Genomic DNA, 14,344 nt, shown 5'->3' on the forward strand with positions numbered 1-14,344 from the left:
GATCTGTCCGGCTTCCTGTCCTCTTTCTTCCAGGTGCGGTACCTCCCCTTTCTCTGGAGACTTGTCCCTCCTCCATTTCCAAGGGTTCCAGTAGGAATGGGCAACTACCCAGGCATGGACAATCAAAGCACCCCTGGCTGCGGTTCATCTACAGTGGGGAGGGGACCGAGAAGGGTTGATCAGGGGTCTGACTGGGGCTTTTATATAAGGAGGAGGTCCCTAAATGGAGGTTATGGAAGCCTCAAGCTGTCAGCTGCAGTGTCCCCTCTACCTGCTGAATGCACTGCTTCTGTCCCCCTTCACCTCAGCCCTGCAAGGAGACTGGGAGGGGTACCATTCTTAGTCTCATTTTCCAAATAGAGATTTGGAAAGGTTAAGAATCCTTCTCAGGGTTGGGTGCAGCGGTTCATACCTGTAATCCCAGCGCTTTGGGAGGCTGAGGAGAATCACTTGAGGCCAGGAGTTTGAGACCAGCTTGGGTAACATAGTGAGACCACTACCACCAACCCACCCCCGCCCCAACCCCCATCTCTACAAAAGTTAAAAAATAGGCCGGATATGGTGGCTCACACCTGAATCCCAGCACTTTGGGAGGCAGAGGTGGGTGTATCACCTGAAGTCAGGAGTTCGAGACCAGCCTGGCCAATATAGTGAAACCCCATCTGTACTAAAAATACAAAAACAGCTGGGCATGGTGGTGGGCACCTGTAATCACAGCTACTTGGGAGGCTGAGGAATGAGAATCACTGAAACCTGGGAGGCAGAGGTTGCTGTGAATCAAGATTGCACCACTGCACTCCAGCCTAGGCAACAGAGCAAGACTCTGTCTCAATAAAATAAAAAATAAAATAAAATAAAATAAAAACATATAAAAATAAAATGGCTGGGCACGGTGGCTCACGCCTGTAGTCCCAGCACTTTGGGAGGCTGAGGAGGGTGGATCACCTGAAGTCAGGAGTTCGAGACCAGCCTGGCCAACATGGTGAAACCTCATCTCTACTAAAAATAGAAAAATTAGCTAGGCACGTTGGCGCGCGCCTGTAATCCCAGCTGCTGGGGAGGTAGAGGCAGGAGAATCGTTTGAACCCGGGAGGTGGAGGTTGCAGTGAGCCAACATCACGCCACTGCACTCTAGCCTAGGTGACAGAGTGACACTCCATCAAAAAAAAAAAAAAATTAGTTGGGCGTGGTGGCGGATGCCTGTAATCCCAACGACTCAGGAAGCTGAGGCAGGAGAATTGCTTGAACAGGAGAGGCAGAGGGTGCAGTGAGCCGAGATTGGGCCACTGCACTCCAGCCTGGGTGACAGAGCAAGACTCCGTCTCAGAGAGAAAAAAAAAAAAAAGATTATGACCTTTTTATCAGTGATCTCAACTCAGTGGGGACTTAACATGACACGGTTTTATTTCTTTTCCATTCAAGGCTTTTAACCCATTTCTGTCACATTTCCCTTTCTGTATCCTTCTTGAGGTCTTGGATAGATTCCATAGCTTTAGTATGACTTTTAGCATTAAAAGCCCAATCAGGGCCTGTAATCCTAACACTTTAGAAGGCTGAGGAGGGAGGATTGCTTAAGCCCAGGAGTTCAAGACTAGCCTCGTCAACATGGCAAGACCCCATCTCTGTGAAAAACTTAAAAATTAGCCAGGCTTGGTGGTACACACCTGTGGTCCTTACTACTTGGGAGGTTGAGGCTGGAGGATCGCTTGAGCCCAAGAGGTCGAGCCTGCAGTGAGTCATGATTGCTCTACTGCATTCCAACCTCAGAGCAAGGACCTGCCTCAAAAACAAAACCAAACAAAACAAACAAACAAAACAAGCCAGGCGTGGTGGCTCACGTATGTAATCCTAGCATTTTAGGAGGCTGAGATGGGCAGATCACTTGAGGTCATGAGTTCCAGACCAGCCTGGCAACCGTGGCGAAACCCCGTCTGTACTAAAATACAAAAATCAGCCAGGCACGGTGGTGTGTGCCTGTAGTCCTAGCTACTTGGGAAGCTGAGGCAGGAGAATCGCTTGAACCCGGGAGGAGTAGGTTGCAGTGAGCTGAGATTGTGCTGCTGCACTCCTGCCTGGGTGACAGAGCGAGACTCCATCAGAAAGAAAGAAAGAAAGAAAGAAAGAAAGAAAGAAAGAAAGAAAGAAAGGAAGGAAGGAAGGAAGGAAGGAAGGAAGGAAGGAAGGAGAAAGAAAACAAAAACAAAACGAACAAACAAAAAAACAAACAAAAACCCCTGCCATCTCATTTCTGATGTATATCATCTGTGTCCCCTCCCTATCATCTTTCTCCAGGCTTGGGGATCAGTTTCTGCTGCAGGGACTTGCAGGTGGGGAAGGGCTTTGGTCAGCCTTTCACCCCTCCATTTGCTGCAGTTGGCTGGAGGGGGATATATTTGTGTGTGTTCGCTTGTGCCTGGTGTTGAGTGTAGGTGGTCATGGGATGGTTCTGGTACACATTCCCTTCCTTCTCAGGTCTAACTTTTCCAGTGTTGAGGAAAGAGAGAGAAGAAGGGTAATTTCTCTTTACTTAATTTCCCACAATTTAATCGCCACTCCTTTTGTGGTTGTTACTGGTTGACTGAGTGTGATTTGGTGTCCAGATATTGGTTCTGGTAGTGGGAGGCTCAGCCCCTGTCAGTCCTCCTTGCTCCTTGCTTCTCACTGTTGGGGTCCCATTTGCCTGGAGGGTACCCTTCTTGGGGGAGCCTACCCAAGGGTTGTAGTAGAGACCACTCCAGGGCCAACCCCTCTTTTTTTTTTATTTTCAAGACAGGGCTTGCTTTGTTGCCCAGGCTAGAGTGCAGTGGTGCAATCTTGGCTCACTGCAGCCTCAACCTCCTGGCCTCAAGTGATCCTCCCACCTCAGCCTCCCAAGTAGCTGGAACTACAGGCGTGCGCCAGTGCACCCTGCCACCAATCCCTCTTTCTTTTTTTTTTTTTTTTTTTTTGAGACGGAGTCTCGCTCTTTCACCCAGGCTGGAGTGCAGTGGCGCGTTCTCGGCTCACTGCAGGCTCCACCCCCCGGGGTTCACGCCATTCTCCTGCCTCAGCCTCCCGAGTAGCTGGGACTACAGGCGCCTGCCACCTCGCCCGGCTAATTTTTTGTATTTTTAGTAGAGACGGGGTTTCACCGTGTTAGCCAGGATGGTCTCGATCTCCTGACCTCGTGATCCGCCCGCCTCGGCCTCCCAAAGTGCTGGGATTACAGGCGTGAGCCACCGCGCCTGGCCACCAATCCCTCTTTCTGTCCAGCTCTCTCCAATTCTCTCCTCCCTCTGCTCTAGGAGTGAGGGGGGCAGGAGAGCAAGTTCACTGCCTGAGCAGAGGTCTGACTGTGGCATGAGGTGCCAGTCTCCCTTCTTACAGAGGTCTGACTGTGGCATGAGGTGCCAGTCTCCCTTCTTTGCAGGAGCCTCCGAATTGTTTTGGAATATCCCCTTCATTTGACTTGGAAAGGTATGTGAGTTATTATTATTATTATTTTTTGAGATGGAGTTTCACTCTTGTTACCCAGGCTGGAGTGCAATGGCATGATCTTGGCTCACCGCAACCTCCGCCTCCTGGGTTCAAGCAATTCTCCTGCCTCAGCCTCCCGAGTAGCTGGGATTACAGGCATGCGCCACCATGCCTGGCTAATTTTTGTATTTTTAGTGGAGACAAGGTTTCTCCATGTTGGTCAGGCTGGTCTCGAAGTCCTGACCTCAGGTGATCTCCCCACCTCAGCCTCCCAAAGTGCTGGGATAACAGCTGTGAGCCACCGCACCCGGCATGAGTTATCTATTGATGCATAAAAAAATTATCCCCAAAACTCAGTGGCTTAAAACAATAAGCATTTATTATGTCACAGTTTCTGTGGGGAGGAATTAGGAAGCAATTTAGCTGGGTGGTTCTGGCTCAGACTCACTCTTGCAGTCAATGTTGGCTGGGGCTGCAGTCACCTGAAGGTTTTAATTGGGGCTGGAAGATCCACCTCCAACCTCACTCTCCTGGCTGTTGGCAAGAGGCTTCAGTTTCTCACCATGAGGACCTGCATGAAGGGCTGCTCACAATATTGTAGCTGGCTTTCCCTAGAGTAAGTGATCCGAGGAGAAAAACACCGAGGTGGAGGCCACAATGTCTTCTATGACTTAGCTTCAGAAATGCCATATCACTGCTTCTTCTATATCCTATTGGTCACATAGACCAAACCTAATATCGTGTGGGAAAGAACCATACAAGGGCATGAATAGCAGGAGGGGAAATCATGGGGGCCATTTGGAAGTGACTATCACAACAGGTGAGGGAAAATTATCTTTACTGAGCACTGATCCACTGATAAATTTCCCGCCATCCTGACCCCTAACAGCTTCTGTCTCTTTTATTTTTTTTGGATGGAGTTTCACTCTTGTTGCCCAGGCTGGTGTACAATGGCACAATTTGGCTCATTGCAACCTCAGCCTCCCGGGTTCAAGCGATTCTCCTGCCTCAGCCTCCCGAGTAGCTGGGATTACAGGCATGCGCCACCACGCCCGGCTAATTTTGTATTTTTAGTAGAGATAGGGTTTCTCCATGTTGGTCAGGCTGGTCTTGAACTCCTGAGCTCTGTTGATCCACCCGCCTCGTACTCCCAAAGTGCTGGGATTATAGGCATGAGCCACCGCGCCTGGCCCACTCTCTATCTCTTTTTTAGACAGGGTCTCATTCTATCATCCAGGCTGGAGTGCAGTGGCACGATTATAGCTCACTATAATTTCAAACTCCTGGGCCCAAGTGATCGTCTGGCTTCAGCCTCCTGAGTAGCTGGAACTACAAGTGCTCACCACCATGCCTGGCTAATTTTTTCAATGTTTTTGTAGTGATGGGGTGTCATTATATTGACCAGGCTGGTCTCGGACTCCTGGCCTCAAGCCATCTTCCCTCCTCAGCCTCCCAAAGTGCTGGGATTACAGGTGTAAGCCACCATTCCCTGACCCAACAGCTTCTCTCTGTCTCTCTTTTGTAATTGGACAGCCTCCTGAGCCAGAGAAGGCTTAGAGAGACTTTCTGGCTTCTCTTAAAGACTGAAAATTTGGTCTTACTGGGGGTGATGGTATGGCTCTGACGACTTGTTTTTTGCTTAGATGTCCAATAGACATATAAACCTACTATCACCAAAACGAAACTACTGATCTTTTCTCCATAAAGACGTATCTTCCATAATTTCCCTTCTATCAGTATGTGGCAATTCCATCTTTCCAGTTGCTGTGGCCCAAAATCTTGGAGTCATCCTTCATTCCTCTCCTTCTTTCTCTCTCTCTTTTTGAGACAGAGTCTCGCTCTGCCACACAGGCTGGAATGCAGTAGTATGATCTCGGCTCACTGCAACCTCTGCCTCCCGGGTTCAAGCAATTCTCCTGCCTCAGCCTCCTCAGTAGCTGGGATTACAGGCACGTGCCACCACACCTGGCTGATTTTTGTATTTTTAGTAGAGATGGGGTTTCACCATGTTGGCCAGGCTGGTCTCGAACTCCTGACTTCAGGTGATCTGCCCGCCAGGGCCTCCCAAAGTGTGTGTTTACAGGCGTGAGTCACTGTGCCTGGCCCACTCCTCTCCTTCTCTTAGACCTCTGTGTTTCCCATCAGCAAACCCTGCTGGCTGTACCTTGAAAATATATGTAAGACCCATCCAGTAGCCACACCCAGCCCCCAGCCCTTCCCTTTCTCACTGGGTAACCGCACAGCCTCCTGCTTAGTCTCTTTGCTCCTACCCATTCTACTCTATAGTCACTCCTCAAGTCAGCAGCCAGAGTGATCCTTTAAAAATATAGGTTAGATTACAACCTCCTGTGTTCATAACCTTCCAGAGACTCTCCATCTCTTTTATTTATTTATTTATTTATTTATTTGAGACAGAGTCTCGCTCTGTCGCCCAGGCTGGAGTACAGTGGCGTGATCTCAGCTCATTGCAACCTCCACCTCCTGGGTTCAAGCAATTCTCCTGCCTCAGCCCCCGCAAGTAACTGGGATTACAGATACGTGCCATCACGCCTGGCTAATTTTTGTATTTTTAGTAGAGACAGAGTTTCACCATGTTGGCCAGGCTGGTCTCAAACTCCTGACCTCAGGTCATCTGACTGTCTTGGCCTCCCAAAGTGCTGGGATTATAGGCGTGAGCCACTGTGCCCAGCCCAGTCTTTCATTTCATGCTCTCAGAAGTCCAGTGTGGTAGGTTTCATCATACTCATTTTACAGAGAGAAGATTTGAGACTCAGAGAGATTATGTAATTTTCCTGAGATCATACAGTACAGCTGGGTCTCAAAAAGGCAGATGTTTCATTCCAACTCCAATCAGATATGCCAGAGTTCTCCTCCTTCACCATACCCCATTCTGCGATCCTTGGCGAATCTTATGCCCTAACTCTGTGGGAAGCAAGCATCTGGATCCCCAGAGGCATTGCTGAATTGTGGGAGCTCTGCCACTGCAAGGAGCCACCATAGATCTGAGATCTGGTCCTCAGGATACTGGTTTTTATCAATTCCCCTGCAAATACACGAACTGGGAGGGCTAAGTCACTCTGACTAAACTAATAACTAAGTGATAAACCCAAATACATACTAATTTCTTAATTTATACAGAAAAATTAAACTGCTGAGAGGATTAGAACGTTAGGCTGGAAGTCTTTATAAAAATGCTCAGAAAATAGGCTTTATTTGAATAAAGTTATATGAAGATCTAACACAGACTACTTAGAAGCACTTTCTTTCCTGGACAGAACTGATACAACTCTGACTTATTTTCATCCCTTGACTGTTCTTTTTCTAGATTTCAGACGCCTTTCTCTTTAGTTATGACAACATTATATTGGATGGGTCACAATGAACTTTACTAGATTATAGTTAATTACAGTTTTCCTTCCCTCAGGGAAATTTAGAAAACACCACAAATGCATACCCAGCATATTTCCTCATCATCTCCAGGGGAGACTTTGAGAAGCTTTTTCTTATGGCAACTCTCACACATCCATGAAGCTAGAGGGAGTGTTGTGCACCTATATCTCAGCTCCAGCGGTTCTCAACATCCTGATGCTTTTTTTGTTTATCCATCCTACCCTTCTAAACACATACACATGATATTCCTCTAGAGTATCTTAAAGCAAATCTTTAATTCTTATCTCTAAATTCAGGAGTTGGAGCCTCTATGAACTGTTCCTGTCTTTTCTTTTTTTTTTTTTAAGAGATAGGGTCTTTCTCTGTCACTCAGGCTGGAGTGGAGTGGCCTGATCATGGCTCACTGCAGCCTTGACCCCCTGGGGTAAAATGTCTCAGCCTCCTGAGTAGCTGGGCCTACCGGTGCACACCACCATGCACAGACAATTTTTTGTATTTTTTAGAGATGGGGTCTTACTATGTTGTCCAGGCTGGTGTCAAACTCCTGAACTCAAGTGATCCTCCTGCCTTGGCCTCCAAAGTGCTGGTACTACAGGTGTGAGCCACTGAGCCCAGCCTGTCCTAATCTTAAAGATTACCACAACAAGTCATTGTGAGGTCAAAATGAGATACTGGATGTGAAAGGGCTGTAGTTCTGAAAACTGGGCTGCATATTAAATTCTCTGGTGGAAGGTGGGGTGGGCACGATGGCTCACGTCTGTAATTCCAACACTTTCGAGGGCCAAGGTAGGGGATGCCTTGAGCCCAGGAGTTCAAGACCAGCCTGGGCAAATAGCAAGACATTATCTCTACAAAAAATAAAATAAAATAATAGCCAGGCATGGTGACACCTGACTGTATTCCAACTACTCAGAAGGCTAAGGCAGGAGGATCCCTTGAGCCCAGGAGTTTGAGGCTGCAGTGAGCCATGATCACACCACTGTACTCTAGCCTGGGTGACAGAACAAGACCCCATCTCTTAAAAAAAAAAAAAAGGCCAGGCATGGTGGCTCACTCCTGTAATCCCAGCACTTTGGGACTCTGAGGTGGGCAGATTGCTTGAACTCAGGAGTTCGAGACCAGCCTGTCCAACATGGTGAAACCCTGTCTCTACAAAAAATATAAAAATCAGCTGGGTGTGGTGGCATGTGTCTGTGGTCCCAGCTACTCAGGAGGCTGAGGCGGGAGGATGGCTCGAGCCTGGGAGGCAGAGGTTGCAGTGAGCCGTGATCACGCCACTGCCCTCCAGCCTGGGTGATAGAGTGAGACTCTCTCAAAAAAATAAAATTAAATTCTCCAGGTTTTATTTTTTTTTCTTCAAAGCTAAATCCATACACCTATTGAGTCAAGTGTCTGGCAGTAGGGCTCAGGCAAAGGTACCTACCCCAGGATATTTGACTGTGGCTTTCAGGAGGCCAATGTTGAGAAGTCACCGCTGGGAAGTAGCTGGCTAGTTAGTGTTGGAGCTGCTATCCTCTTGTATGCTCCAGTGGCTACCTGGGGAACTGGAGGTACCATTGGTAGGACCCGGTCAGCTGTGACTATTGGGCTGAAGATGGACCTGACCCACTGGATACCTGAGGATGGATGGATGGTTGTACTTGGCCTAGGGAGGGCTGCTTTGGTCCTGGGAGGGGGTGGATCAGAATTGAATGGCAAGGTTTGTAAAAGAAGGGTGAGAAGCAGTGGAAAGAATAGGCCAAGAGGTTGCCCTGGAGCCTCTGTCATGGGGTGAAGGGGCATCAGGCTTCAAGGTGCTCCTGAGTGGAGGTACCTCTTTGGTTGTTGTTGTTTTTAATATTTTTTAAAGGGACAGGGTCTCAACATCTTGCCCAGGCTGGTCTTGAACTCCTGGGCTCAAGTGATCCGCCCAAAGTGCTAGAATTACAGGCATGAGCCACCGCGCCCAGCCCTGCTCTTTGGTTTGGAAGACAGGAAGGTAGAGGAATCACGCAGAACTGCTGGAGTGCACAACTCACATTGTATATGAATACCCCGGCCCCGAAGTTGTGCAGCCCTGGATCGTGGGAGAGAGATGATTCCACAGAGAAAAAGGGGACCACTAGGCAGCTGAAAAGATGGCAGCGCAAGACCTGAGCCAGCTTTCGGAGGTGCCTCTGCGTGTGAGTAAAAGGCGGTGTTGAAGGGGCCATGGCTACTTGTTCTCTTTCCCACCACCACCCCTCAACACCTTGACTGTGTTGAACTTAGCTGAAGCTTGTGCTTCTGAAAAGCAGCAACAGTAAAGAAATCCCCCATCCTTTTGTGTTCCTTCCATCTCATTTTGTAGACTCCATTGTCCAGGCTGGAGTATAGTGGTGCGATCTTGGCTCACTGCAACCTCTGCCTCCCGGGCTCAAGTGATTCTCATGCCTCAGCCTCCCAAGTAGCTGGGATTACAGGCACGTGCCATGATGCCCAGCTAATTTTTTTGGTATTTTTAGTAGAGACAGCGTTTCACCATGTTTGTTGGCCAGGCTGGTTCTTAAACTCTTGACAAGTGATCTGCCCACCTCAGCGTCTCAAAGTGCTGGGATTTCAGGCGTGAGCCACCGCGCCCAGCTGAGAAATGGCTGATCTTAACGGACTACCCTACTCTGGAATATCCCAAGATAAGACCCACTTCCACCCTTCCTCAGTGACTCAGATAAGACCCTCTCCATCCTTCCTCTCATGAAAAATCCCTTGTTTACCTGGAGTTACCCCAGGTCTTTTTTTTTTTTTTTTTTTTGCTTTGAGACGGAGTTTCACTCTTGTTGCCCAGGCTGGAGTGCAATGGCGTGATCTTGGCTCACTGCAACCTTCGCCTCCTGGGTTCAAGCGATTCTCCCGCCTCAGCCTCCCAAGTAGCTGGGATTACAGGCACCATGCCTGGCTAATTTTTGTATTTTTAGTAGAGAGAGGGTTTCATCATGTTGGCCAGGCCAGTCTCGAACTCCTGACCTCAAGTGATTCTGCCCCCCACCCCCACCTTGGCCTCCCAAAGTGCTGGGATTACAGGTGTGAGCCACCGAGCCCTGCCTGTCCTTCCTTTCATTTTTTTTTTTCTTTTGAGATGGAGTCTCGCTCTGTTGCTCAGGCTGGAGTGCAGTGGCGTGATCTTGGCTCACTGCAACCTCTGCCTCCTGGGTTCAAGCGATTCTCCTGCCTCAGCCTCCCGAGTAGCTGGGATTACAGGCGTGCACTACCATGCCCAGCTAATTTTTGTATTTTTAGTAGAGATGGGGTTTCACCATATTGGCCAGGCTGGTCTCGAACTCCTGACCTTGTGATCCGCCCGCCTCAGCCTCCCAAAGTGCTGGGATTACAGGTATGAGCCACCGGGCCTGACTCTTCCTTTTCTTTGATACATTCCTCATTAATGAGCATTCTTCCTATTGCAACAGTCTGAACAAAACGATTTGATTTATTGTCCAGTGCATCTCACCTTTCATACCCTTCTCCTTTATTCCCCTTTTCCTCATCACACAGAATTTTACAATGAGATTTCCGCAGGTGTCAATCTGTCAGAAATTCAGCTGACAGGGTGCATAACACTGCGAATGAATTTAATGCCTTTGAACTGAGTACACATGGTCCTGACTTAATGATGGTTTGACTTAGGATTTTTAGACTTTTTTTTTTTTTTTTTAATTGAGACGGAGTCTCGCTCTGTCGCCCCAGGCTGGAATGCAGTAGCTCAATCGCGGCTCACTGCAAGCTCCGCCTCCTGGGTTCACACCATTCTCCTGCCTCAGCCTCTCCAGAGTAGTTGGGACTACAGGCGCCCACCACCACACCCGGCTAATTTTTTTGTATTTTTAGTAGAGACGGGGTTTCACTGTGGTCTCCATCTCCTGACTTCGTGATCCGCCCGCCTCGGCCTCCCAAAGTGCTGGGATTACAAGCGTGAGCCACCGCACCCGGCCTAGGATTTTTAGACTTTAGAATGGATTTGGTTTTTCTGTAGGTAGCCCCATTGTAAGTTGAGGACCGTCTGTACTTAAAAATTATAAGTTGTACTTTATGTGTATTTTTTTCTTTCTTTTTTTTTGAGACAGAGTTTCGCTCTTGTTGCCTAGGCTGGAGTGCAGTGGCATGATCTCGGCTCACTGCAACCTCCACTTCCCGGGTTCAAGTGATTCTCCTGCCTCAGCCTCCCAACTAGCTGGGATTACAGGCCTGCGCCACCACACCTGGCTAATTCTGTATTTTTAGTAGAGACGGGGGTTTCTTCCTGTTGGTCAGGCTGGTCTCGAACTCCCGACCTCAGATGAGCCACCCGCCTCGGCCTCCCAAAGTGCTGGGATTACAGGCGTGAGCCACCGCGCCCGGCCAAGACCTCGTCTCAAACCAAAAAGAAAAAAAAGAGGAAGGGAGGAAAAGAGCTGATGGCTTTTAGAATTAATTAATTTGTGTGCTTTCAATTCTTTTATATCTGTAGGTTGCTTGATGGCCCAGACTATCACGGCAAAGGAGTTATTTGCATTTGAAGAGAATGTGTCTTCCGCAGTTGTTAGGTGGAATTTCTATAAATATCTACAGGTCAAGTTAGTTGGTAGTGCGGTAGTCTTTTATAAACTAATAATTTTCCAGCTATTTTACGGATTTGTCTATTTCTCCTTTCACTGCTATATCTTCCAAACTGATTCAGAGAGCTGCAGTCAGGAGCGTACTATTGCAGAGAGGATAGAATGTTTGGGACCGGAAGAAACGTTTTATCTCTTTAAATTTACTCTCGTACGCAGAAAACAAAATAGTAATAAACTACGTATCCCAGCAAGCCTAGTGGAACTCAGGGCAAATGCAAATAAGGGAGTCTGGGCATTCGGCTATGCCCCTTTTCTGGGTTGGCAAGGCAACTGATACCCAAGCTAGCCAATCGGTGATATGCTCACCTGCAGGGGCGGGGGCTTGACGAGAGCCAATAGGACGCGGGGAAGATGGTCCTTCGGGCCAATGGGTTGGGCGACGGGGCGGGCTTTTGATGAAGGGTCGGCGGTGGGAAAGATGGCGGCGACTCTGGGACCCCTTGGGTTGTGGCAGCAGTGGCGGCGATGTTTGTCGGCTCGGGATGGGTCCAGGATGTTACTCCTTCTTCTTTTGTTGGGGTCTGGGAAGGGGCCACAGCAAGTCGGGGCGGGTCAAACGTTCGAGTACTTGAAACGGGAGCACTCGCTGTCGAAGCCCTACCAGGGTGAGGCGCCTAGGGTGAGGTGGTCCTGCAGTGGGGCGGGCTTCGGGACTTGATTTCAGGGGTAGAGGCGGGGGCGGCGAAGGGCTTCGTGGCCCAGAGGAAACTGCTGGCGGTGGTGAGGCCCACGGGGACTCCCTCCGCATTTGGGAGCCACAGGTCTGAAAGGCAGGAGTTAGGTGTGCCTGCCAAGCTCTGGAAGTTTCCAGTAGGTAAAGGCAGGGCTGTCGGGTGCCACTAGTGCTAGGCCTGGAGTTAGACAGGAGGAGTTTGGGAAGGGGAGAGAATTGAGAATGGTGAGGAGTGATTGAGGGCTACTAGCAATGAACCGGTCTCCAGGTGGACCTGTGGATGTGCTAGAAATAAAGCAGGAGGAAGAACTGGGGTAGAACTTGAACGAAATGAGAAGAAAGATGATAAATTTATGTTGCTGGGTAGAACCACCTTCTCTTCTCCAGCCTAGGGGCCCTATTGGTGAAAGAGGTTAGGGTTCACAGAACTCTAAGCACGGCTTATCAGCCAGAAAATTGATACAGTTAGCTACAAAACGATGACAAACCAGTGCAGATGGCTTAACTAACACAAGTCTTTCCCCACTAAGGCGTAGGTAGTGGGGCAGAAAACAATTCAAAGTGCAAGAGTATACGCTACTACTAAGGGAAATCATTTGTTCACTTACATGCCTGGAGTGCCTCTGTGCTGATCTCTTTGCTAATGCTTATGGGTTTGCAGACACAAAGTTTTCACTCTTAAGTTTATAGTTGAGGGTACGGGGAGTAGCTTCACACTTTAGGGATTGTTTAAAGAAAGAATGTGACAGCCAGGCGCGTTGGCTCACGTCTGTAATCCCAGCACTTTGGGAGGCCGAGGCGGGCGGATCACAAAGTCAGGAGATTGAGACCATCCTAGCTAACACGGTGAAACCCCATCTCTGCTAAAAATACAAAAAAATTAGCCGGGTGTGATGGTGGGCGCCTGTAGTCCCAGCTACTCGGGAGGCTGAGGCAGGAGAATGGCGTGAACCTGGGAGGCAGAGTTTGCAGTGAGCTGAGATCGTGCCACTGCACTTCAGCCTGGGCAACAGAGCGAGACTCCATCTCAAAAAAAAAAAAAATGAATGTGACTAAGCCCCAGCAGAGGCCTGAGGGTCAAACTCTTTTTATTTTTATTTATATGTTTTTAGAGACAGGGTCTTGTTCCATGGCCTAGGCTGGAGTGCAGTGGCACAATCATGGCTCATGCAGTTTCAATCTCTTGGGCTTAAGCGATCCTCCCACCTCAGCCTCCTGAATAGCTAGGACTATAGACAAGGACTACCACACCTGGCTAATTTTTATTTTTTTGGTAAGGACAGGATCTTTCTATGTTGCCCAGGCTGGTCTCAAACTGCTGACCTCAAGATACCCTCCCTCCTCAGCATCTCAAAGTGTGGGGATTACATGGGTGACCCACTGCACCTGGCCTGTCAAACTGTTTTTGATATAACTCAGGAAAATTTTTTTCTTTTATGATACTGAAGTTTACTCACATATAAAACAGGAAGGATGGATGTGAGCTATGGTTACTGTAACATGCATAAAGTGATAGTTCTGATGTACTTTGGGGTCCTCACCTGATAAAGGCCTTGTGAAAGTTGTAGAGATGGTAAGGATTTAAGATTCATGAGTGAGAGAAGATAGGAGATTGAGTGACATTAAAGGGGGAAAAAGATGATGGCTTAGCTTTCAGAGGCTCTGTGGTGGCTGCTTTCTGAATGGATTGGTGTTGAAGAGTATGAACTGATCTACTTCCTTCCTGTAGGTGTGGGCACAGGCAGTTCCTCACTGTGGAATCTGATGGGCAATGCCATGGTGATGACCCAGTATATCCGCCTTACCCCAGATATGCAAAGTAAACAGGGTGCCTTGTGGAACCGGGTGGTAAGAATCTTTCTCCCTCCTGTGTTGGTGACCCAGAAAGGCCTAAAAGGTTCAGCAGTGGCATACTGATTTAATTTTACTGTCTATCCCCCTGGTATTCTGTCTTCTGTGGATATCAAGGATCTTTATTTTTTAGATTATTCTGACCTTCATAGTAAATAAATCAGGTATTTAGTAAAATGCTCTCTAATTATAGCAAATAATTCATTTTTTTATCCTGAAATGTCTTTAATTCCTGATTGGTCCAATATTACTACTTCTTAGGGTTTAATAATAACTCCTGCTTAACCACTTTGTAAGAAGATTATAAGAAGACCAGAGTGCAGTGGCACAATCATAGCTCACTACAGCCTCAAACTCCTGGGCT

General features: G+C 48.3%; 1 protein-coding gene across 7 annotated transcripts in view; it reads left to right on the forward strand.

Annotated features, from left to right (window-relative positions):
- The first annotated feature begins 3,927 nt into the window (after positions 1-3,927).
- LMAN2L (lectin, mannose binding 2 like) overlaps positions 3,928-14,344 on the forward strand; it is a 42,610-nt gene continuing 32,193 nt past the window's right edge. For 2 of the 7 annotated variants that reach the window (XM_055241836.2, XM_063617701.1), the window contains exon 1: positions 13,859-13,977. Coding sequence is in view for 3 of the 7 variants with exons in the window: in XM_055241834.2 (XP_055097809.1) it covers positions 11,875-12,061; positions 13,859-13,977 (306 nt within the window). In the remaining 4 variants the exon portion in view is untranslated. Of the gene's footprint in view, positions 4,073-11,840; positions 12,062-13,858; positions 13,978-14,344 lie in introns of those variants that run through there. The other 5 variants (XM_055241834.2, XM_063617699.1, XM_055241832.2 and 2 more) reach the window with 5 other exon arrangements.

Source organism: Symphalangus syndactylus, chromosome 14 (assembly GCF_028878055.3).
Source record: "Symphalangus syndactylus isolate Jambi chromosome 14, NHGRI_mSymSyn1-v2.1_pri, whole genome shotgun sequence".
NCBI lineage: Eukaryota > Metazoa > Chordata > Mammalia > Primates > Hylobatidae > Symphalangus > Symphalangus syndactylus.